Source organism: Peromyscus californicus, unplaced genomic scaffold (genome assembly GCF_007827085.1).
Source record: "Peromyscus californicus insignis strain IS unplaced genomic scaffold, ASM782708v3 Scaffold_4__1_contigs__length_199733344, whole genome shotgun sequence".
Lineage (NCBI taxonomy): Eukaryota > Metazoa > Chordata > Mammalia > Rodentia > Cricetidae > Peromyscus > Peromyscus californicus.
This window is the reverse complement of record NW_026294562.1, coordinates 127,332,119-127,357,971: the sequence shown is the minus strand read 5'-3', so window position 1 is coordinate 127,357,971 and position 25,853 is coordinate 127,332,119. Positions and strand designations below refer to the sequence as shown.

The 25,853-nt window shown below is 45.7% G+C and overlaps 1 protein-coding gene across 2 annotated transcripts in view; it reads right to left on the bottom strand.

Moving 5' to 3' along the window:
* The window catches only part of Slco3a1 (solute carrier organic anion transporter family member 3A1), a 290,371-nt gene that overhangs the window by 223,949 nt on the left and 40,569 nt on the right, over nt 1–25,853 (bottom strand). For both annotated transcript variants that reach the window (XM_052760922.1, XM_052760923.1), the window contains exon 2: nt 6,011–6,476. In XM_052760922.1, the coding sequence (XP_052616882.1) occupies nt 6,011–6,476 (466 nt within the window). The remainder of the gene's footprint in view (nt 1–6,010; nt 6,477–25,853) is intronic.

The window sequence follows — 25,853 nt, the reverse complement described above, 5'->3', positions numbered from 1 at the left end:
TGCATCATTAGCTGAAACACGAGGGCTGCTCTGGGTTTCAATATAAGTGATAACAAAGAAAACATGACACATTGGCTCTAATAAATGTGCCACTAAGCTCAGAGTAATTGTCCTGTGTAATCAAGCATACTGCTAGGGTCTCTCCTCCCCCCATGGGTCCTCTGTAAGAAACCCTCAGAAGACTACTCTCCTCTGGCTGGATCCCACTCCTTCCAGAACAGCCATTCTCAAGAGAATCAGTAGCCACACCTCTGTCTGTGTCTTCCTCTTTGGAGGTTTGCATTGTGCATGAATCTGCCAAACACACTTGCACAGTTCAAAATGATCTGGCTTCACCTTGATCCCGATCTGCACTGTCAAAACTATATCACACACATGGGAAAATCATTCAGACAGCCCGCTGCCCCAACTAATGAGTGCACAGTAAACAGGAGGAATTTCAGCGGGCTCTATGTGTTCTCCAATGCTAATGTCCTCTTTCGGGGACAGGGGGGATGCTGTTGTTGTTTGTTGTTTTATGGTACTCAGGGTCAAGCTCCCAGCCTTGTGCATGCTAGGTAAGTTTTCTACCACTGAGCTACCCCTCTCTCTCTCTCTCTCTCTCTCTGTGTGTGTGTGTGTGTGTGTGTGTGTGTGTGTGTGTGTGTGTGTGTTCCTGTTATGTGGGTACACGCTCATGTGGTTGTGGTACAAGCCAGAGGACAACTTTCAGTGTCCCTCCTCAGATACTAGCAACCCTTAGTTTTGAAATGTCTCTCACTGGTCTGGAACTTGGCAAGTAAGCTAGGCTGGCTGGTCGGAGAACCTCGGGGATCCACCTGTCTCTACTTCCCCAGCACTGGAATTCCAAGCCCATGTTGCCACCCAGGGTGCATTTTAAATAGGAGGTCTGCAGATCAAACTCAGCTCCTCATTCTTACAAAGCAACCACTTTGCTGACTGAGCTATCACTACGTTACTATGAAGGAAATGGGAAGGAAAGGTGCAGGGGACTTCTCTCTGTTTTCCAACAATCTGTGATTATATCATTATTACAAACTTAAAAGTTATTTGAAAAAAAATTTACATCCTTAAATAATTAGTGGGATAGGGCCTTTGAACAGGTCATTGGGGTTAAATGTCGCCCTGCAAATGGGTCCTAACCTAAACTACTCACCTTGTTGGAAAGGGAAATTAAGGTTACAGAAGCGATTCCAAGGGTCATGTGGGCCTAGAGGCAGAGCCATGTGAAGAGTCAATAGTAGGGTGGCCTTCTGAGAGCTACAGGAAGAGGCGTCAGGAAATACCAACCTCACCAATACCTTGACCTTGGACTCCTAATCTCTTCAGAATTGTGAGGAAACATTTTCTGCTGCTTACACCCCCCAGTGAAGGGTGTTTTGCTCAGCAAACTGATGCACTGCCCACGTGCCCCAAGACCTCCATTCATTTGGGTTTGTCTTATGACTGGCCCAGCCCTCCAGTCCTTGATACCTCTTCTTAGGAGCAGAAGGGAGGATGGGACCCATTAAGCAAGGAAGACTCAGGCTTCCGCAGCCCTTCCTTGCCCATGAAAGGCTGGTGCTCAGGGGAATCATCCAATACAAAAAGGAGGGCAGAGATGCGTCTGTTGGGCCCAGAGTGTTCAAGGAGAAAGAGGGTTAGAGGAAGTTGTAAAGGGGAGAAGCTCCACCACAGCGCAAGGCCAGCTTCCTGCTGGCACTAACTGATGGCTGCAGCAAATGGAGGGGGAAAGGAGTGGGCATGTTGTACTGTCCACAGTGCTGGGAGCCGAGGGGAGACTCCACCAGCCGCCCTGTCTCAGGGGCTGAGCTCTGATCTCAACTCATCTTTACATATGATAGAACAAAGGTACATCTCTTTCCAGAACCTCAGCCTGAATACCAGTTATGCCCACCTCCTGTCTCCATCCTATCCTCAAGGCCCTCTTCTAGTTTTGACCCCCAAGATTCTCACCAGCAGCACCTCCCTCCTTGGAGTTCAGACACAGTCGTGTCTCTTCCACCTTTACAGCTCTCGACATTTCCTAAAGGCTTCAAGTGCTCTGGTGAAATTCCTTGACTTCTTCTTGGCCCTGGACCACACCCCCAACCAACCAACCACTGCCCTCTGCAGGGACCTCAGCTACACCTGGAATATGCAGCTCTCTCTCACCCAGAGCCCAGGCAATATCCAGATCAAATGACTTTTGGCAAGCTACTTAACCTCTAGGAATCACCGTTTACCCATCTGCTTCACTTATAACAGCAAAAATTCTGCCAACTCCTTTCTAATAGTAGACAATATTGCTAGTGTGGTGTGTGCTCACAAGGGAATATTTTGTATGCAGCCAGAGCCATAGAACAATATTTAGTAACATGGCAAAAAGCTCATGAAATATTAAGAGAAATGAAATTATAAAATCTTGTTTATTATAAGCACACTTTTGCGGAAAAGCATATCAATGCAGAAAAAGAGACTAGAATTGTATATACTATAAAGCCAGGAGTAACTATTCTCTCATTACTCTGCTTTCTATATTTTCAAAATTGCCAACGCTAAATGTGTAGCACCTTTTCTAGTTATTTAAAAAAAAATCATTCTCATTCTCATTTTATCTTTCTCCTCCTAAAAAAAAATAAAGCAATAACAAACTAAAGTAGCAACCTAGTCAAAGGCCGCAGTAAAGTAAGTCCATTACATCATCTCACTTACACTCTCATAAAAAGCAAATACCACTTGATGCATTATGAACTTGGAGAGACAAAAGGACAGCTAAGAAAACTAGGCTAATGCATGGTCACAACATGGAGCTAAGACATGACTGGACTCCTAAAGGGTGGATTCTTGGACCTCAGAGGGCCCAAACAGTTTCTACCACCACGCTGGCATTTCGTCCCTATGGGAACAAAGAGTGCCACGCGCCACCCACAGGTCATTATCCGGCCATCCTGTGAGGCTGAGCCCCACACGCTGCTGTATTGAAATGTATTGAAAAGGCTGCCAGAAGAGCTGAGTCCCCATTCATTCAGTTTTGTCCCCTGGTAATGAGTACCCTCAATTCCCTCCTTACTCTAGAAAAGACTGGCTTCAAAACAGGGCTGGCCTTGTGAATGGCCCATGCAGGAATCCCGGAGCTTGGTTCAGCCATGAGAGTCGGAGGAGGTGACCATTTTAGGAGGAAACACTGCAGGGACTTGAACTGAACTGTTTCACTTTTATCTGGATGTCGAAATTTATGACCTGACCGTAGATGTGTGGCTAGAACCCATCTGGTGACCTACGATACAGGCAACTAACGACAGGTCTGGTCTCTGGTGACCTGCAGCCCAGACAGTGTAGGCTGGCCGACCCTCCAGGCCCACACAGAAAGGATGACTTGGAAACAAGCCTGTCTTTTCCATGTATACTGTGTATATTGTTTCTGCTTCCAATCCAGTGTTAAGTCAGTCATGTTGACAAAACAGGCTCCCTCTAGACCAGCTCTTCTGGAGCTGGAACTGGGGGGTAACCAATATTCTCCCTTCCTCGACAATTCACATCTATACCTATAGTCACAGCTTCATTTCCTTCTGACAGGCCCTCCTCTTCGCAATGGGTTCCCTCAAATACTTTTTTTTTTTTTGGTTTTTCGAGACAGGGTTTCTCTGTGTAGCTTTGCGCCTTTCCTGGGACTCACTTGGTAGCCCAGGCTGGCCTCGAACTCACAGAGATCCGCCTGGCTCTGCCTCCCGAGTGCTGGGATTAAAGGCGTGCGCCACCACCGCCTGGCCCCCTCAAATACTTTTAAAAGCTAAGTTAAGTAGCTTCCAGAACTAGGGCTTAATTAGAATAGATAAATGCTGCAACAGTCTCATGACCATGGACAGTCATTATGGCTCCTGCCATAAACGAATGCACCAGCTAATCTCTGCATATGCTATGGCCTTCTGAAACTGCTCCTAGAGAATTCAATAAAAAGCCACCTATGGAGGCCGGTCTGTGCAGAAGGCTTGCTCTCGGCTACTCCCTCTAAATAGACCCATGAAACTATTTCAGAGAGACCCAGAACAGTTATCTGCACAGCTGTGCATGACTACATTTTGAAATTTGGTCAGACAGAGCAGAGCAGTACAATATCTGTGTATTGTACAAAAATAACACTCAACTAACTCTTCCACAGAAAGAAAGAGGAGCCCAAGTAAAAATTTGGCTGAAATAGTTTTACTACCAAAAAACTCACTACAAATCTCATGGACCAGATAAGAGAATTCAAAAAAGTACCTTGCCTGGATTGGGTACAAATCTCATGGACCAGACAAGAGAATTCAAAACAGTACCTTGCCTGGATTGGTCCTACTACTCTTGGGTCTATATTCCACCTCCCAAACCCAAATACCCCTTATCATACAACTCATACCTCACCCAGTAGGAGAAATATCAAAGTAACTCATCAGAGAACATATCCTGAAGACGAGGGCTTCAGGGAATGTTCTAGAAGCCCTAAACCTATGTGACTGAGAGCTGATAAGATTTCTGGGGTGTTTTCTAGGGAGAGACTTTTCAACGTTTCATTGCCCATTTCCTTCCAAGTGGTGTGATTTGCAACAAGAAAATGACTTTCCCAGGGTCCGGGAGTGACATCAGTCAAGTCAAAGACTGATTGTCCAGCTCATGTTCTGGATACCATTTTCGCAACAAGCTGGTTTAACAGCAGCAGAAAGTAAAGGGTCACCTTAGTGGCCACACCAGCAGGACCTCACCCAGGTACAGCAGGAGCCTTAACCCCATGGAGAGGGGGACCAGGACTACGCATCTCTGCCTCAACAGTCCTAAGCTATATCACACAGTTAGGTCCTAACTAGGTTTGCCTTGCTCCACCTCTGGCTAGGCAAGTGCACTCTCTACTTTTCCCACCCAGAGCTCCTCTCACATAAAGGTCACACATCTATATAGAATACACTTGTTCAACCAAGGCATCAACTCTACAGCAAGCCTCTAGGTGGCTACCTGCTTCCAGCTCTCCTATCTCAGAAATCTCAAGCAGTATAAAGTAGAAGCCTGGTAGACGGGAAGCTTATGTCGAATTTGGTTCAAATTCTATTTTAACTTAAGCCTATAAAATTAGCTTTATACCTCAAGGCACACTGCTGCCATGTGACACTCTGCTTCCCCAGGTAGAGGTCACTTTTGATTCACAGTTCCACACTTACTGGCTGGGGATGTCTTCACTGGAGGCAAAATTATACTTAGTAAGTTAGGGCTGGAGATACTTGGCAAGTGACCACCCAACTGTCCACCAGCACTTGGTCAAGGATACCATTTGTCACATGAGCAAATTGTCACTTAGCTGTTTCTTGAAACCCTAGACCTTGGAGCTATTCCATCTTTCCAGTATAAAATATTAGAAACTGCTACAGCAAAAAAAACTATATATATATATATATATATATATATATATATATATATATATATATATAGTTTTTAAAGTTTGTACATACTTCCTTTCTTCCTAAATACCAGTTCCTGAGCAGACTGTTAGTGAAAACATTACCAGAAGTTACCAGCTTGGGATGATACCAAATGCTGATCATGTAATCCATTGTCTCTCTTTAGGTCCAAAAAGGAAAAAAAAAAAAAAAAAAAAAAAACAAAAAAACTAAGAGGTGAAGGTTTTGATTGTTCCAAATCCCTCTGTGCCACAAAAACACACACACACACACACACACACACACACACACACACACACACACACACACACACACACACACAAAGCAGATTAACGCCAAACCCCTCCAGACCACATCTTTGCCTGCAAGGTCTGGTCAGATGCAAGCAGCATCCAAACAACCCTTGGAAAGATTTTTCAAAAGTGCTCTCATTGAGTGGCCCCTGGATCAAGCATGTGAGAATTTCTGGGGATCCAGCTTGAGTATTCACCCTTTTCAAAGCCCTGGAGATGCTTAACCAGTTCTGCGAACCAGTGCCCCAGGTAAACAGGGTCCTAACTTTGCACCACTACACCAATACATACAGAAGAGGCAGTGCCTACCTATGTAGAGCGAGGAGTCCTTCCTCCGCACGTGGTCATCAATGTAGGAGACCCCCAGGGGCTGCACGGGGGTAGCACCGATGCCCAGGAGCACCTGAGCCCCAATGAGCAGCAAGTACATCATGTTGGTGGCTGTCCGGTTACGGCAGATGAGGTCGGGGTCAGGCCCCTCATCGCTGCTGGAGCCGTTGGTGGCGCAGACATCACGGCCCTCGGCGCCCCAGCGGATCTCGCCAGCCTCGTACTTGTACTGGTGGGTGAGGAACTCTGGCAATGCTGACAGCAGTGCGCCCAGGGCCATGACGATGCCACCACAGCCGATAAGGCGAGGTCGGTGCCCACGTGCTCCGAAGTAGCTCACGAAGAGAATCAGCGCCAGGTTCCCGATCTCGAAGCTGCTGGCGATCACACCCACATCAGCACTCTGAAGGTTGAACCTGCGTTCCAGGGTGGTCAACACGCTCACCTGAGGGTGGCAAAAGGAAATTTCAAAGTCCGTCTTAGGAGGCACCCAAGACATCTCCCTGCCCTTCCTGGACCCTCCCACATTGGCCTGGAGATGTGGCACCAGATACAAAAGGCAAGGAGAAACCCAGTGAATCAGACAAGCATCCCCTTCCTTTGATAACAAGTTGACAATTCACTTTTCTAGTATCAAAGATGATTTTTCCCAATATTTGTCTCCATCTTCAAGAGTTCATAGAGGGGACCTATAAAGTCATCCTGAATAAGTTCCAAAGTTCATAGGTTAAACTTTCCCAAATGTATGCTATATATGAAATCTGTGCTATGCTCAAGAACATAGGACCTAGAGGCTCTTTACCAAGATAGCAGCCAAAACCACCTGAGTAGCAAAGCAGACCAGCTAGGTTAGCTCAATAGGATATATTCATCCATCCATCCATCCATCCATCCATCTATCCATCCATCCTTTCCCAAGTACTAGGGATTGAACTCAAGACCTTATGCATGCTAGGGAAACACACTGCCACTGAGCTACATTCCCAGAATCCTTTTTGCTTTTTATTGAGACAGCATCTCAGTAGGCCATGATGACCTTGAACACACCCTCTGGAGGCCGGGCAGGCTTTGTACTCACTCTACGGGCCAGGTAAGTCTTGCACTGATTTTTTTGCTACTCCTCCTTCAGCTTCCCAAAAGGCTGGGATCACAGACTGACACAAACAGGCCTGTTAATGGGATCATAGTTAGCTGCACTTCCTTCTGGAAGTTTCTAAATGACACTGGTTTGCTTAAAGGATCTCTGATAAACAAACAAACAAACAAACAAACAAACAACAAATCCCAACTCACTGTTCTACGTACTGTAGCCCTGCAGAGGATATTTTTATGGGATATTTTTATATTTCCTCCTTCTTTTGTATTCCTGTCTGCCTGTGTTTGTTCAACAATATTTATTGAACATATGCTATTTGCCTGGCAATGGCCTGGATAAAAAGGACAGAAAAATGAGGACACCTGGCCTTAAAAGGCCACCTGGCAGGAAGGTACACACAGCCACCACCAGAACATTTATTGCTAAGAGATCACATTCACAAAGCACATTCCACCCTGGGGGCCCAAGGGGTGACAGCTACCTATCATAAGGCTTATTAGAGGGAAGATGGAGTCCCTCGCCTGTTTGTGGGGACTGTGACCTGTATCACAGGAAGACAGTTGTCCCTGTCATGAGAGATCTGGTGGATGATTGAGGCCCTCACTGGGCAGGGAAGAAACACTGTGAGCAAAGGTATGAACAAGGAGGGCATGAGTTCCTGGCGAAGTGGAGAACTGACCCAGATCATAAATGAGGAACAGCACTGTGGGGAAGGAAGCAAGCTGTACAGTGTGGTAGCAGGGGGGCAGGTCACGGAGGAGAGAAAACAGGGGTGAATCCCGGCTAGTTCCTTAACCTGCTGTGACTCTAGCCAGCTCAATGACCTCCCCTCAGCTTTGATTCTGAGAAATCAGAATTCTACTAGCCCTAGTGTAATGGATAGGAACACAGAAATAATGGTGCAAATCTACTTGGCCAGGAAAGCCTTCCATTTCATGGCAGGATAGTAGAAAAAGGTCATGAAGTTCAAGGGTTAGGCCAGGTATCACATGGGTTCCACCTAACTCCAGGTAACCAAGTTACTCTGTGCTTGAGCATGTTCATCTGAAATGCCAGTAAGAACTGGGGCTAGGATAAACCACACATGTGTGGATGCTAGGAAAGGGTAAGCTCCAGCCATTATGAACACTAGCATTTCTGTGGTTCCCTGGGAACATCCCGGGGTTTACAAGCCTAAGCATCACACCAAGTATGGGAAAGGAATTCTGGAAGAAGAAAGGAATGAATAACAGTGGACAAAGCAGCCAGGCTTTTATGGAGGTGATGGGGAGGGTAGATACAAGGGCCCTCATCAGCACACAGCGACAGGCAAGAAAAGTCGGGGAGGCATTATAGGGGCAGAGCTTTATTTCAGGCAGACTGCACTAAATCTGCTGACCAGTGGATACAAGCTGTTAAAGAAAAGGGCAGGGAGGGGAGTCCCAGAGACACAGGGACACGGTTATAAACACCGAAGCCTTCGCAGCCTCCAAGTCATGTCCCATCTGCTGGTATCCAAGCACATACGGCGATACCTATGATGATGACAACTGTACCCCTGTGTGCCCTTACTATCAAAAGAACAGTGTGGCCAGTCACTGCTCCTTGCGTCCTTTCAGTACATGTATTTAAAGCCCCGGAGCGCAGAGGATCTCAGGCCCTGAAGCCCTTAGTGAGCACCAGGGCTCCCCAGCCTTTGTGACTCAGCTGGGCCCTGAGGTAGTTTTGAATCCGATCCCCAGCTGAATAGGAGGGAGGTGAGAGGCAGGTTGCTAAGGCAGTGAAGCATCATGGGGTTCTTTCCTTCAGCACTCTTCCGCGGGGCAGCCCCACAGAGCAGCTTTGAAGGTCTGTCACACCCTTGATCCCCCAGGGTTCCCATTCAGGTTCCAATTCCATTGTGCTCTCCAGCCAAGGCCAACCCACGACTCACTCAGCCCCCACTATGAGATTAGATGGCTCCTTTCTCTGGAATACCAGATTGTAGTTGTTGCGAACAGAAGATAAACGGGCCCTGGCTTGGTTACAATGGCTCTAAAAGGCTCCCAAAGATGTTCTTTCTGAAAGCCCTGGGCAAGGGAAAAGAAAGGTTTCAATTATTCACTTCTTTCTGCCGTAACAAAAGCATGCATGGTAGACCAAAGGCGCTGGCTTTAAACAGGTGATGTGGTGGGCAGGAGTAATTGGGTAGGTGGCCTAAAGGCCTGGGAGGTGGAGAAGCACATGCTGAGGCTGGGAAGGTGACCAGAAAAGGCTGGAGGAGAAGAAAGCGGTGACTAGTCAAGGTAAGAGGCCCCAGGCAGTGACAGGCCCCAGGAGTAGAGGAGTCTGATGGTGTCGTAACATCCCACTGCTGTGAGAAAATATCTAAGTCAAACAACATAAAGGAGGATTTAGAGGGCTTATTGGGAAGGTTTCAGTCCATTGTCACCGGCTTCATTGTTTCAGATCTATGGATAGGCAGAACAAGATGGTGGGCACCATATGGCGGAACAAAAAAGCCACCACCTCACCAAGGCAGGGAAGTAAAAAGAGAAAGGGAGGAAGAAGATGAGGACTCTAAGCGATCATCTTGAGTGACCTAAGTATCCTTTTCCCTAGGCACCAACTTGGCAAGGTTGCCTGCCTCCCAACACTGCAGGCTGCATTGAAGCCTTTATTTAGCACACGGTCCTACGATGCATGCCTCAACAGGTAGATCTGCAGGGGACACCCTCCACCATGGCAGTAGACTGCTCCACGGTGGAGGAGGGGCTGAAGTGAAGTCTTATTTTATTTCTGCCATGAGGCATGCGGACAGGCAGAGACGACAGCATATCTGAACCCTGTCACCCTGACAATTGCCCCAATTCAGCAAACATGCCCCATCCTAAACTGTCTCACACAGTGCGTGCGTGTTTATGATGCTGGTTAAAGGTCATGGTGGGGATACAGACAGCTGCAGGCAAGACACAAAATAGTCCTTTTCGATCCAGATCATGCCCAGGGCTCTTAGTCCGCCTCAAACCAGGGTCTTTCCTCCTTGCATCCTCCTGTGGTCCCCAGTGATGCTAGTCTAGACCAACACTTAACGTTACTGCAGGCGCGCTGGAATGGTGCTTTGTGGATCAATTAGATCGGGGGGCTAATGTCTTTACTCATTTAAAGCACAATTTTGAGAAGCTGGACTAATTAAGTATGCATGAGGCCATAAAAGCCACTTGTGGCTTTTTATGTGGCAGAGAACAATCCAGCGCGGAGGGAGCAGACCGCTGAAGGGATCGGCTGCTTTTACTTAATGGGTAACAGGACTAAAGGAAACAGCTGGGTAATTAGCGACAGAGACAAAGGGGCAGCAGTTCCAGCAGGAAAAGACAGGAGGAAGTGCCCTTACCCTGGGCCAAGTGGAAATGAAGTTAGTAGAAGAAGCATGCGGGATCTGTCAGGCTTCTGTTACATTAACTAAGAGGAGGGAGGGAGGGAAGGAGGGAGGGGAGAGATCTGCATTTCCACATCTCAGGAGCCCTGTAAAAATACAGTCCCAAGGCTGGGCTGTGACTCAGTGGAGTGTTTGCTAAACAAGTATGAGGATCTGAGTTTAGTCTCCAGCAACGCTGGGCATGATGGAGCACACTTGGAATCCCAGTGCCTGGGAGGTAGCAGCAGGCAGGCCCCTGGGTTCCCTGGCCAGCTGGTCTAGATTCCTTACTGAGTTCGAGGTCCCAGTGAGAGACCCTGTCTCAGAAAACAAGATGGATGACTTCTGAAGACGTATACCTGAGATCGACCCCTGGCCTCCACACATAGTCACATGCGAGTCCACGTGAACCACGCACAGGCGTATGCATGCACACATGCATACATGCACACACGAAGTCTGGGAGAAAGCTTAGTGGCATGAAGAACGTTAATTTTTTTATTTTTTATGATTTTTATTTGTGGTGCTGAGACTGTAACCTAGGACCTCATGCACACTATTAGAGCCTCCTGCATACTATGCAAGTTCTCCGCCACTGAGCTCTGGTCCTACCACCAGCATAGGGTTTTACAAAACTGGTACTCATCTTGGATTGATGCCATCAGTGACAGGGACATGCGTGGACCATGATCAACCTAAGGCCTGGTTCTCAACATTTATTGGCAAAACCTGACTCAGAGTGTCAGTGTTTAATTCCTTAGTGTTTCCGATTCCACAGGCTTGTGACGGAGCCGGGGGTCTGCAATTATAAGAAGGCCCCTGCCCACTTGTTGCTGCTCCTGATCAGAGGACTCGGAGAGCCCACACTTGGCTGGCTTTCCTCCCATCCGCAACCATCTGAAGATGAAAGGCTTCACTTCTAAGTCAATACAAAGTGCAAGTTCCTCTCCATTTGACATTCAGGGAGAGCCTTGCCTCCTAGGGTGCCGGAGTCACTCTGGGGCTGACAGCAGTTAAGGAAACTCAGCCTAAAGGGAGGCCTTTGGTACATGTTGACATCAGTACTGGAGGACAGGGTGGCCGGTGGGCAGGCACATCTGATCCTTCCCCTACTTTCTAAGGAAGAGGAAGCCCAGGGGAGGTTACCAAGCACTCTTCAGCAAGAATTCAGATTCTTAGAGCAGTGGTAGGAGACTGGGATCTAAGTGAAGAGCCTACCTTTTCATTCTGGTTTGGGTGGTGAGGCTGGGCCTAGCTACTCCAATCACCTGGGGAGCTCTGATCAAATGGCAGTGCCTGTTCCTCAGGCCTCTGTCACACAGGTGATGATTCTAATACCCAAGAAGGTGGAGGGTGTTGTGTGAGTACCTACGGCATTTGTGTGCCTAGGGCACTGGCTAGCACGGCTACCTGATCTATCCCTGTAGCCTTTCAGCTAGAGAACCTTGAGGTCAGTATGGCACTCTTGATTTGGGGGCACAGGATCTTGTCAGGGGATGGATATATCCATCTCAGGATGACCATGAACTCACTCTGTCCTCCAAGCTGGCTATAAACTTGAGATCCTCCTGCCTCCGCCTTCTTAGTGCTAAGATCATGGGCCTGTACAACCTGGCTTTGATAGCACTTGGTCAAACCAATCTGACAGAGCCTGTTTCCAAGTCTTTGCCACAGGTGCAACAGTGAGTGTTCTTATGAGCACCACCCAGGTCCTGAAGCTAGCACTCAGTAGATAGACATTAAGGAGCGATTATGATTATCATCACCGGCATGCATGATCGATCTGTGCGCTTTCTTCAATTTAATCTGATGCCACACACCCCAGTGCCTGCTGCATGGGCAGTTCAAGAAGCATCGGCTGTGACTAAGAGACAATCCATATACGGCAGAAGGAAACCATTTAGTGACAACCTAGGCTACACAGCACCACAACAGAGTGGCAGAGCAATCACGAGAATGGAAACACCGACAACAGATCTGAGACACAACAAGAATGAACTGGATCTTAAAAGACACGGAGTGGGAGAAGTTGCCACAGAAGTTCAAAAGCAAAGGTCAGTGGCACAGGGAAGATACACCAGGCAGAGAGTTCTGGCCAGCCTAGGGCAAGGGGAAATAACCAAGGACTTTAGAGTCATCTGAGATAAAGCAGCCTTAAAGGCCACACTAAGGATCTGTTCTGGGTTTGGATGTCAATGGGGAAGGGAGGGTGTCGAGCAGAAGCTATCCTTTAGAAATAGCATAGCATTCTTTATAGTATGGAGAGGGAGCAAATCAGCTACTCTGTCTTGCTGAGAAATGAGACTCACTTGCTTCTGTCATTAAGGAAGGGCACCTGTGTGGAGGTGCCTTTCAAGTCAGATCCCAAAGATGAGTCAGTTGCCTGGAAGCACGGGATAAAGGACCCGCATCGGGAAGCAGACACTAACAACAATACAAGAGATGTCAACCTCACTGTGGTCACGACAAAGAAATGTGGGTGCCTCTCCCAGGGGTTCCTGGAAAGAATTTGACACACTTACTCTGGAAAGAGTCAGACAGTAAATATTTTAGGCTCCCAGGCCATGTGGTCACCATAGCAACACTGGCATCTGCCACTGTAGCACAACACAGCATCCATGACAACCTGTACACAAATGAACATGGCTGAGTTCCAATAAAACTTTACTAACCAAAGCAGGCAGAGGGCCAGATTTGGTCCATACCCTTTTGCAGACTGCCCAAACCTTGACTCTACACATTATATCCTTAGCTGATAATAAAAACTTCCCATTCATAATAAATTTATGAAACACTCTTGTTAAAAATACCAAAAAAAAATCATTTCTAGGTACTTCAATGCCAGTTTATGAAGGTTTGGGGGTTTGTTTAAGCTTTTTTTTCTTTTTTTCCTTTTTTTTTTTTTTTAAATCCCACACAAGTGATTTGTAAAGTAACTTCAATTTCTTATCAGCCCTTCCAAGGACATGTCCTCCTGAACTAAGGGGAACAGCCTCTGCTCCCCGAAGCCAGTATTCAGTTTCTGTGATAAAGCTGCGATACTAATCTCAACTGAAGGAGGCCCTGTGTGCTACTCTGTTTCTTATCTGGATAGCCTTGTGGTGAGGAGTTTGGTGCACTGGGAAAATGGTGTGCAAAACACACTCACTTGTGAAGTCCAGGATCCCAGGTCTGCAGAGCCAGGTGGCCCAGGACACCACAGTCCCAGCCCCTTGTCTTGCTCCAACCACATGCCTCACCACTGGGCCAGGTCAGGTGAAGGAGACATTCGGCAAGGCTGCTTTACGTCTGCTGAAATGTTAGCACAAATCGGGAGACAAGTGGGTATAATTTCCAAATCGGTCTTCTTTAAAAGGCGGAGAACAAATTAGAGAGGGAAACTTTGAGACACTGACCGTGGCCCCAGGCACGTACAAGAGCATCAACCGTAACAAGTTTACTAAGCAATCCTGTTGTTATCAGAAATGTCCTAACTAAACTTCATTTTTTTTTAAAGCTCATGAAAATGATCTCAAAGTAAATTCAGTCTTTTATATGTCATGCCAAGGTATGTCTTTTCGGGAACACGCTCCTGCTGTGAAGCCCAGGATGGTCTCAAAACTCAGCCTCCCAAGTGCTCAGATTACAGGTCTGTGCCGCCACATGCCATTAGAACACGCCGTCTTATGGAGGGATGAGCAGGGGACTAGGTGAGATTTTTAAGAGCCTCACACTGACTGAGTCAGGCTCCCTAAGACTCCTTTTCTATTCTGTCTGTGAGTGACAGTCTGTCCTCAGAGCCAAAGATGAAAAGCCCCAGGCCCCAGTAGGCACTGTAACCATAGGTAGGCCTGGTCTTCAGCATGCTCCCCAAGCCCATAGCAGGATCCCAAGGCACCAAAGTTCTCTCACGGCCACTCACTGTGTCGGTCAGTCTTTGTATCCTGATCTCACACAGCCTTGCTGTCACTCTCTTAGATCACCTGGAATGACAATGACAGTCTCTGCCTGCCCAGACTTCCAAAGGCCTCACTGGCCTCTCCTTCCCTAAGAACCCACTTACACCTCCCCCTTCGCTTTCCTCCACCCCATCATCTACATCTTTCTTGAGACATTTCTCCCCGCTCCTCTGGACTGTGGGTCCTCTCATCTTTCTTCTCCTGCTGCCTTCCCTAAATGGCCCTAAACCACAACAGAGGCAACTGTCTTTGATTCCTTTTACCCCATGAATTTTATGTTTAATTAATTAATTCTAAGAGAATATGCAATCGTTTATATGGTCCTTCCACTCAAAATAAATAAATGAATAAGCATCACTAAATGTGATTGCTTCCAATATGCAAACCACATCATTGACATCCCCCCACCCCCTATAGCTCTTCATTCCAGCTTAGATAAACAAAGGTTCCAGGTCTCCACTAGCCTCAATAAACAGAGTTCTCTGCACTCTGCGCCTGAGTCGTCCAGTGACAGGCAGGTATCTTGTCATTAGGCCAAGTCTCACAACAATTTGTATTAAGCCTCGCACACCACAACCCAGAGTATTGTTTCAACTCAAAATGTGTACGGTGCCTGTTCTGTTCTCTTGGAGCGCAACAGGAACTTGGTGTTTTTCCTTAGCTTTCAACCAAGTACAGCGGGCCAGGCAAAGGCCTGCAAGAGATTTTGGTGTAAGGCTCACACTAACGATTCATTTCAACATTGGCTCCTCGGGCAGAGCTGCTTTGTGCTGTTAGCCTCTGTGCATGCCCCAGGGACCCAGAACACTACTGGGTGCATTGAAAAGCCCCCATTTGGGCTAGGGAGGTGGCTTAGTCAGTAAAGTGTTTGATGCACAAGGCTGAGGACCTAAGTTTAATCCCCAGAACCCACATGAAAACAGCTGGTGTGAGCAGGGCGTGGTGGTGCACACCTTTAATCCCAGCACTTGGGAGGCAGAGGTAGGTGGATCTCTGAGTTTGAGACCAGCCTGGTCCACAGAGTGAGTTCTAGGACAGCCAGGGCTACACAGAGAAACACTGCCTCAGGACAAAAAAAAAAAAAAAAAAAAAAAGAACAAGCAACAAGGAACAAACAAACCCCAGAACAACAATCAACAACAAAGGCTGGTGTGGTGATATAGGATCCTGAGGAAGGACCCCAGGGACTGACCACTGATCTCCACACACACATGGAGGAAAGGGCTGAAGGAAGAAGGGGAAGGAGGAAGGAAGATTCCAACAAGTACCTGTCCCTTGCCAGGGACAGATCCAGGGGCTTGAGATACACAGTTTCACAAGACGTGGACTCCACTCTCAGCCAGGACAATGAGGTGTCGCTGTGAAAATGTGTAGTTATACACAAGAAGAGTAAAATCTATTTCCACACGATAAAGTAAAGACATGGTCAGTCCCCTAAGGGACGGACAGCAATTATGCAGTACCAAGCATCAAGGAGAAAGGAGCTCTGGGTAAATCTATCTATCTATCTATCTATCTATCTATCTATCTATCTATCTATCTATCTATCTATTTAATCTATCTATCTATCTATGTGTGTGAAGACCATTATTATGTGTAAATAATGTTAATACAAAGGAGGTAACAGGATAGGAAGAAGGTTGTTAAAAGTTGGGGAAGAAAAGAGTTCTGAGATCAGAAGGAATGTAGCTCAGGCTGCCCTCCACCTTGCTATATAGCTAGGATTGGCTTTGAACTTCTGGCCCTCTAACCTCTATTTCCTAAGTCCTGGAATTACAGGTGTTAGCAACCATATCCAGCTCTTTAACTCTGGGTTAAACAAAGATAAACATAGGAGAGTTTTCCAAATGGCCATTACCATCATCAACCATTGATAAAATATATAACATGGAAACATATTTAAAATGGTGTGTGTGAGAATGTTTATTAAGAAAAATGGTTATTAAGACTGATCTGAGAAATATTCTCATCAAGTGATAACTGGAAAAAGCTCTTCTTCTTATAGGAAATAATTTCAGTACTTCTCTCATCTATCCTGCAACAAAAAGTTAACAAGCAGCGGCTTTAAAACTGCATTTCTCTTTTTTCTTTGGATACTGGGAATCTCATACCTGAATCTCCAGCCATACTACAGCAATGGTGAGGTGTCAGTGCTAAGCATATGCAGTGTGTGTGTGTGTGTGTGTGTGTGTGTGTGTGTGTGTGTGTGTGTATGACTGTGTTTCTTGGCCTTCGAAGAGCATAATATTGACCAAAAGCCCTTACCAACCCAGGGATCAGAATCATAATATATTAATTCCTCAAGACCAAATTACCAGGCAGGTCATACCAGGATTTACCAGACAGGTTAAATCCTAAAAACCAAGATAATCCACTCCATGTAATCACATCCTCTCTTGAGAATGAACCCCACAAATAAGCTGGTAAGAAACTAAAGCTGTGCCTCCAGGTGGGAGATAAATACAGGGCAGGAGTAGATCGCACTTGCCCAAGGCAGCATTAACAAGCTTCCAGAAGGATAAGCAAGCCTAGCTCTGGTGTCAAACCAGTAAAGAAAAGTGACACACCTTAAGAACTTCTCTTCCTCCGCTTGCCCACACAGCCCACTGATTTCACGTGGCTCTCGGTCCTTCCATCCTTACCTATGTGCATCTCAGGCACCCAACGCCCCCAGCTTCACATACGATGCACAGTGTCCAATGACAGGCCCAAAAGACAGCCCTGATGGTGTGGTTACTGATGATAACCAAACCCGTCCTCCACAGTCTGCAGGGAGGAATCTGACTCCAGAAGGGCAACAAATTTACCCGGGATCATGGTGCCGTGACAGGGCCATCTCCTGACGCCCTTTTCAGCCCCTCTCTCCTTCATGCTAGAAGAAAAGCAGACGTCCCCCTACTTGTCCTGACCCCCTCCTCCCAGGTTTACAGGCTCACTACTTCTTGGCTACATGCTCCTAGTTCTAGGTACTAACAATGCTACACCAACAAGTATCAGAATAAAAGCCAAAATGCTGTGGGATGTCTTTCTGTACGCTGTGGATATGTGTTGCTCTGATTGGTTGGTAAATAAAGCTGCATTGGCCTATGGCAGGGCAGGATGGAGCCAGGTGGCAAAATCCAAGACAGATGTACGGGAGGATGAAGGAGAGGCAGGGAGATGCCATCCTGCCGCTGTCCAGGGATCAGCATGTAATGGCACACAGGTAAAGCCACGGAACATGTGGCGACATATAGATTAATAGAAACGGGCTGAGTTTAGTTGTAAGAGCTAGCTAGCAAGAAGTTTGAGCCATAGGCTATGGTCATAAGTTTGTAAATAATATTAATCCTCTGAATGATTATTTTATAAGTAAAAAAACCTTCCGGCTACACCAAAAGGCATGCTTGTGCCGGAGGAGGGCAGAGTGGAGAGGCTAACATGGGTATGTACTATGGTTTGAATGTGACCTGTCCTCTACAGGCTCTTGCATTTTGGCCCCTAGCTGGTGGTGCTGTTTTGGGAAGGTGTGGAATCTTTACTTATTTTCTAATCTCTTGACATTGTGACACATTTTCATTTACAAATTCATTTTTGAAGAATGACAAACAAGTTGAAAAGAAGAATTTTTCATAATGTTTTAGGTAAGTTTATAATTTATGTCTTAGTGTTGGGCCACATCCATAGCTATCCTGGGGTACATGTGGCCCCCGGGCAGCAGATGGGACATGTTTGCTAGGGGTGGGGCCTACCTAGAGGAAGTGGGTCAATGGAGGATGGACCCTGAGTTTGTTTGTTTCTGTTTTTCAAAACAAGGTTTCTCTGTGTAGTCCTGGCTGTTCTGGAACTTGCTCTGTAGACCAGGCTGGCCTTGAACTCACAGAGATCCACCTACCTTTGCCTCCCAAGTGCTGGGATTGAAAGTGTATGCCGCCACCACCTGGCTGACTGAGTTTAATAGCCCAGCCACACTTCCATACTTCTTGCTTCTTTCTGATGCACTAAGATGTAGTAAAGCATGCAAACTCCAACCATGCCTTCCCTGCAGTGATGGACTCTGTCCCCTTAAGCCCTGAGCCCGAATCACCCCTTCCTCCCTTAAGCTGTGTATGTTGAGCGTTTTGTCATAGCAACGAAAAAGGAACCCATACAGTGTATGTGTGTGTGTGTGTGTGTGGGGGGTGATAACAGCAGAGAATGGGGTGTTAGCAGAAGGGCAAGGAAAGGGGTACAGAGTGCCCAACTACCTCCACCAGAGAAAGACCTGCCTCCCCCCTTTATGAATCCCACCCCTTCTTGTCTCCTGCAGACACTTCTCCATCATTGTTAACCCACCCCAAAGGACTTCATCCTCTTGTCTCCACACACGAGTACAAACAACTTAAAGTCAACAAGCCCCTTTCTTGTCCCTGTCATCCTTCTCCCTTCTCTCCACCAGCTTTGTCTACAAAGTCGCCCTTTGCTGGACACAGCTGCCTGCTGCAGACGGGTCCCTTTCCTATCATTACAATGCCATGGCCGCAGGAAGCTGCTGGGGACAAAAGCTGCCTGTACCCTATGTCCTCTTTGATACAAATGCTACTTTCCTTCTCTTATCACACTGGGTTTCTCTGTGATTTCTGGCACAGCTGACCCTCTCTTGTGACAGGCGTGAACTACACGTCCCTGATTCTCCTCCTAACCAAACATCCTTCTTTCTTCTCAAGCCAGAATTTGTCAAAAACACTGTTACATAGTGACACTCTCTTGTCTGACTCTTATACATGGACGACACCCAATCTCTCTCTCTCTGTGGTGCAGACTCCTGAAGTTGACAATGACCAGGCCTCTACTTCAGGATGCCCATAGCACCCACACTTCCCCAACCCAAAACATAGGTCTCTCCCTTTCCACCCATTCAGCCTGTCCTGCTCTTCTGATGCTCCTCTCATGAGCATCAGTACCTCACACATATCTACGAATGCCAGGTCCCTGAGCCTTTCCGCTGGTTGCCAAGTTCAGATCCTGCCTGTAGGCCCCATGTACCTTACACATCCTGTCAAGCTGACCTTTCTCACTTATCCCATCATGTCTGCACAGTTCTCATCCCTCACCACCCTGCTTAAAACTCCCCAGGGAAAACATCTGCCAGAAGGAAAAGTTCAAGTGCTTTGGCTGGAGATGATGGATCTGCTGAGATCTAGTCACGTGCTGCCTCTCTGGCCTCTCTGAACCAATCCCAAGAGATATTTCCCATTCCCCAGCCTTCAGGTGGGCCAAATTCCCAGCCCTGTAGGCCTTCCTCTTTGCACTAACCCCTACATCATCTGCCCACTGCTGAAGATTCCGGAAGGCAGAGGGCCTCCTGAAAGAGTGGCAGCATTGGTCATCAATAGCTTGGAAGCTCAGATGCATGTGCAGATCTGGTCTCAAACTCAATATTGCATGACTATAGCATGAACATTGTGGACAATTCCTTGGAAGGGGGAAAACACACTAGCTGGGCTTCAGTTCCTCTGCTGTCTCTCCTCCTGGTACCTACAGTTCCTGAGAACTGTCTGCACTTCTTAGGAACATCAAGTTTCACTAGATAATGGAAGGACAGGCAGATCTGACTGGGTTCAAGGCATCAGACAAGGATTGGGGGAAGGGCGGGATTGCAAGCGCTAAGGGCTATGAAGTCTCCCCCCTTGGCTGATCTAACAAAAAGAGCTGATAGTAAAGTCTCCACAGGATAATGTGTAGTTGCTACAGCTAAGTCCATTCCATCCTGGCTACATTTCTACAGTAAGCAGGGAATGTTATTCCTATGGACAGATACAGAAACAGATACAGAGACAGGCACAGAGGAGAAATCTTTTGCTCAAGGTCTTACAGGCAGCAAAGGGCAAGACAGGACTCACACAGGTCTAGACAGTGTGGATCCAAAGCCCATACTTTTCACTGCCATACAAGTTCTCCTCTCTAGAAGCTGGGAAAAGACAACAGGGCTGAGTGGAAAGGTGAGAAGCTTGGCAAATCCTCTTCTCAAAGGTCAATGGTGCCTTCTGACACCTACCAGAAGGTGCCATGTAAGCTTCCAAGGCAGGCAGACAACCGGCAGTTACACCCAGAAATGACACCTATGAACTAAAATAATGATTGGTATGGCATGATGTCCCTAAGGGTACAATAATGTCATACATTGATGGTAACCAACAGCTCTCTAATTGGACCTAATGCCCACTCAACGGGAGGGCAATCATGTCTGATACTTTCTAGTTTCTAAGTTTCTACTTAGCCAACTACCTAGGGCTAGCAAAGTCATGTATCTTAGACAAGAACATACCACGGCCTTTTTACTAAGCCAATGTAATTCCTAGCTACATTCCTAACTAAATATTTATCTTTACAGCCACAGATATAGGTCTCAAGCCTCATCAAAGAAACATCTCCTTTCAACAGATGGAAACCATTACAGAAAATCACAACCTATCAAAATGCACAGAACCACATGGTGCCTAGTCCTAAATAATACATTTACAACACAACTCCTGCACCCAAGGCTCAGGTTCCTAGTGGAAGAAGGGACAGAAAGACTGTAAGAGCCAGAGGTACAACTTCGGTGCTTTGTTAGATTTACCTCCTAGACACGTTAGAGAAACTACATCCTTGAAAGTCCCATGAACATTGCTGCCTAAGTAAGACCTCAACACCACCAATAAACCTGCTAACTTGCTAACCTGGGAGGAGAGAATCTCAAGGGGCCTCAAGCTTAGACAAAGAACTATGGGCAACTATGGAATGCCTAGAGTGGGAGAAATAGTCTTTCCCAGTCTCTCCCAAACTGGTTATCTAATACTGAGTGATCAGCCTTGAATCAATCTCTCTCTCTCTCTTCCTCTCTTCCTCTCTTCCTCTCTTCCTCTCTCTCTCTCACACACACACACACACACACACACACACACACACACACACCCCATTATATGAATTAAGCAGGTTATATTTATATATTTAGGATAGATATATACACATATGTATATACATAACAACAACTAAAGAAATAGAGGCCATGAATTTGAGAGGAGCCAGGGGAGGTACAGGGAAAGGTTGGGGGAAGGAAAAAAAGAGAGGGAAACAATGTAATGATACTTTAGTTTCAAAAAATGAGTTTGAAAAAGTGATGATAAAATAGGGCCATACTGTCCAATGTAGCCCTTTGAAGACGCTGGGAAACTGACTACAGGAGAATAACAAATTGAAGAGCATTCGCTCCAGAACAACTTTTCAACCTCGGGTAGGAAAGAACAACAGGCCTTTGGTTCTGGCTCCTCCACACAGGTCAGCTGGGAAGTTCTTCACGGAGGGATGGCCATGCAAACCAGCAGGCCCACTGGGGGAGGGGTTCATTTGGGGGTGGGGTGGGGAACAGGAAACACTACACACCCAGTGACAGTCAATAGCAATACTGACGGTAAACGTCCCTGGAAAGGAGACCTACCTCATCTACCTAAAGTTGTAGGCAGGTTAGAACAAGCAATTATCAGACCAGGCAGAAATCGACTAGAAAGACCGTCTTCAGGAAGCTCTCCAAATATCTCTGGTTGACCAGAAAGCCATGCACGTGAATACCTGAAGAGCAGATTCATGTTCACTGCTCGCTTCTGGGTACTGGCTTGTGTGCACAGGAAGAAGTGTTACAAAACTACAAGCTGGGGGTAGAGCGCTTGCCTAGCAACTGCACGGCCCTGGGTTCAGTCCTCAGCTCCAGGAAAAAAAAAAAAAAGTACAAGCTGGGAAAACTTAAACCCTGCTTGATAGGCAACCTTGGTGTTCAATGGACTGGAACACAAACTCTGACCAGTCATTGACTATCTGTGCACAGAAGCAATCCTCGTGAAGTCAGGCTCAAAAATAAACACAATAATTAAAAAAAATTCAAAACAAACAACAAAAACAAACAATGGAACCGAGATGTTAATAGTCACATTTCACGCACATGGGACATGTTCCTCAGATTTAGTCAAAGCATAGAATTAAACAAAACACAACAAATGGTGAACTGTGTGGATGGGGCAGAGCCGAGTCCATAATTGCTAGAGTATATTACCTCAAATGTCTAGATTTCAATTAAAAATTAAGCAAATAGACAAAATATTAGAGAAAGAAAGACTCACTACCGCCACCACAAATAACAAAAATAAAAGGCAGTCAAATGGAGTGGTCTAGAATTGGCTTCAGTACTTGCCATAGTCATGATTGAATCTATAATAAATATGTTCAAAGAACTCAGGGAATTTATCTTTAAAAGATGGAATTATAATGTTAATAACTTAACAAATAATTTTAGTAAAGATATAATCCAGAATAGACTCAAACAGATGCTCAGTAGTTGCAAAGTAAAATACAGTAATGGACTGATCCACTTCGAGGAGCTTAGTCTGAAATACGAGACAGTCGAAGGAAGAATTAGTGAATGTGAAGGTAGCTTAGCATGATCCAATCTACAGACTAAAGAAGAAAACTGAAGTCCCTCAAAGATCTCTGTGATGCCAACAGACACATCAATATACCTGAAGTAAGAGTCCTACTAAGAGAGAAGAGAAAGGATCAGACAAAAAGAAATAATAGTTAAAATATCTGAAATATTGTATTGTGGGGGAACATGAATCTAGAGGCCCAGGAATTTCAACAAACTCCAAAGTAGGGGAAACCATTAGATTCATAAACAGAGAAATTACAGTCTGTTAAAAGATAAAGATAAACAAAAAATACTGAAAGCAACAAGAAATAAAAAGACTCATCGTCTACTAGGGATCCTCGGGGAGAATAAGAGTTGACTTTTCATCAAAAACCACAAAGGCCAGGGAACAGTAAAATTATAGAATTAAAGCACCGGGGGAAAAATGACAACCAAGAACTGTGTATCAAAAGAGGTATGCAGTCCTATAATAAAGGCAGGATTCACGGCTACATCTTTCTTAGGAATATGAAACTAATACCTTCAGGGAGAAAAACACCTGCAGAGATTCAAATATGCACTAAGAAATAAGGCTAAAGAGATGTCTCAGTAGATAAAGATGCCTACAGCCAGGACCTTGATCCCCAGGACCCAGATGGTAGAGGGAAAGAGTGGACTCCAGCAAGTTGTCCTCTGAATCCTGTATATACTCTGCAACCTGTGTGCCCCACTAAGTAAAATATAAGACATAAAGAGCACCACAAAAGTTACCAATGTGGAGAAAACAAAAGGCTGTATACATGGATTTTTCCCTCTCCTTTTAAAGTCTTCCAAAAAAAAAAAAAATCGCATGATAGAATAAAGCAGTTACCAGTGCATTCACAGTCTATCCAGGTGAACACCTATGGCAATGTTACCACTCAGGACGAGTGAGAACTAGAGCAGAATGGGAACCACGGTCCTGTATTTTACAAGAATTGAGTTAGCGCTGACCCAAAGGGGACTGTGGTCATTGAAGATATGTATTTGTAAGTGCAGTCACTGAGAACACCATCTGAGGCACGAGGGAAAAATGAATTAAACACACCAGGAGAAAACAGTTAACACAAAGGAGGTTAGTGATGAAGGAACAGAGAAACAAAGACTTGAGACACGAAACAAATCCCAACAGAGCTGGCGGAAACTCAACTTCCATCAATTTATCATGGTCCCCAAACCCGGGAAGCAAAGACTGACAAAACGAAAGGAGAAACACCCAATTCAGCCATGAGGAGTTAACAACCCACTCAATAAGTGATACAAACAGCAGACAAAAAAAATGTCAGTCAGGATAAAGACGATTTGAACAACACTACCTCTTCATCTTAAACGCAACAATAAAATGACAAGCAGCTTATTTTTCAAAAGAGGCAAGTCATGTGAATAGACACTTCACCAAAGAAGAAGTAGAAATGTCTAATAAGCATCTAAAAAGATGGTTGGCACCATTAGTCTGAGAGAAATGCCAATCAGAAGTATGATGAGCTACTACTCCTTGCCCACCAAAGTGTCTGCTTAAAAAGACACATACTCCGAGTCTTCAAATACTGCTCGTGAGCCAGGTGGTGGTGGCGCACGCCTTTAATCCCAGCAATCGGGAGGCAGAGGCAGGTGGATCTCTGTGAGTTCGAGGACAGCCTGAGCTACAGAGTGAGTTCCAGGAAAGGTGCAAAGCTACACAGAGAAACCCTGTCTCGAAAAACAAACAAACAAAGATACTGCTAGTGAGATTGTGAAGACAAAAATGCATATCAACACTTTGGAAAGTGGCTGAGAAGTTTCTTATAATATTAAGCTTTATAATGGAGCAATCTCACTCCCAGAGTTCTCCTCAAGAATGATCAAAGCCCATATCCCACAAAAACCTGTAAATTGTGGCATTAGGCATGACAGCCAGAAAGAACTCAAATATCCATCAACACTCAGGGAGAAGCAAAACGTGCTATATCCATAAATCCGGGGTCAATGTCATCTAATAAATCAATATCCATAGAGTTCCAATACAAGGAACAGTATTCAGCAGTGATGTGAAATAAACTCTTGATACATGTACAACAGGAATAAAGTTCAAAAAGACAACACTAAGTAAAAGTAGTTACATGTAAAAGACTAGAGGCTGTATGACTCCATTTATATGAGCGTCCAGAAAAAGACAAACATATTAAGAAAGAAGACTGGGAGGAAGGCTCTGCTGTGAAGAGCCTTGTCATGGCAGCTCACAACTGTCTGTAATTACAGTTCCTCTAGTGCCCCTTTGTGGCCTCAACAAGTACTGCATGCATATAGTGCACATACGTACATGCAGACAAACACTCAAACATAAAATAAAAAAAAGTGCTGTATTTATTTAGAAAAAGAAAGTACACTGCATGGGGCTGGGCTAGAGCAGGAAGTGACAGGCGTCTGGGCTTGTTTGCTTATTTGTTTGTTTTGATTTTTTTTTGAGACAGCATCTAACTATCTAGCCCAAGATGGCCCCAAGATGGCTCCCAGTTTTCTTGTATCTGCCTCAAGACGCTGGGATTGCAGATACCACCACCAGAGCTAACTGAGAACCAATTTTTATGTCTTTTTTTTTTCTTTCAACCAATTATCTCTATAGACAGCTAAAATCCCACCAGTGAAAAAGAGGCAAAACAAATAACACACACACACACACACACACACACACACACACACAGACACACACAGACACAAGAAACAAGAAAAGCAAACACTGGGAGTTGGAGGATTCTGCCTTCCTCTGAGGAACAAACTGCACCCAGAGTGTGAGGTCCTACTAAACAGCTTCCTGTTTAGAGACAAGAGCTGACGTTGGTCCTGTAGACTGAGGCTGCGTTGAGACAGCTCATTGTCCCCCATGCTACTAAAAGGATCTATGTGGGCTCCAAAGGGAAGATTTGCATTTATTAGAAGTGAGGAACATCATAAAAATGCAAAACACTGCATGATAACTTAATAAGGCCGTAATGATA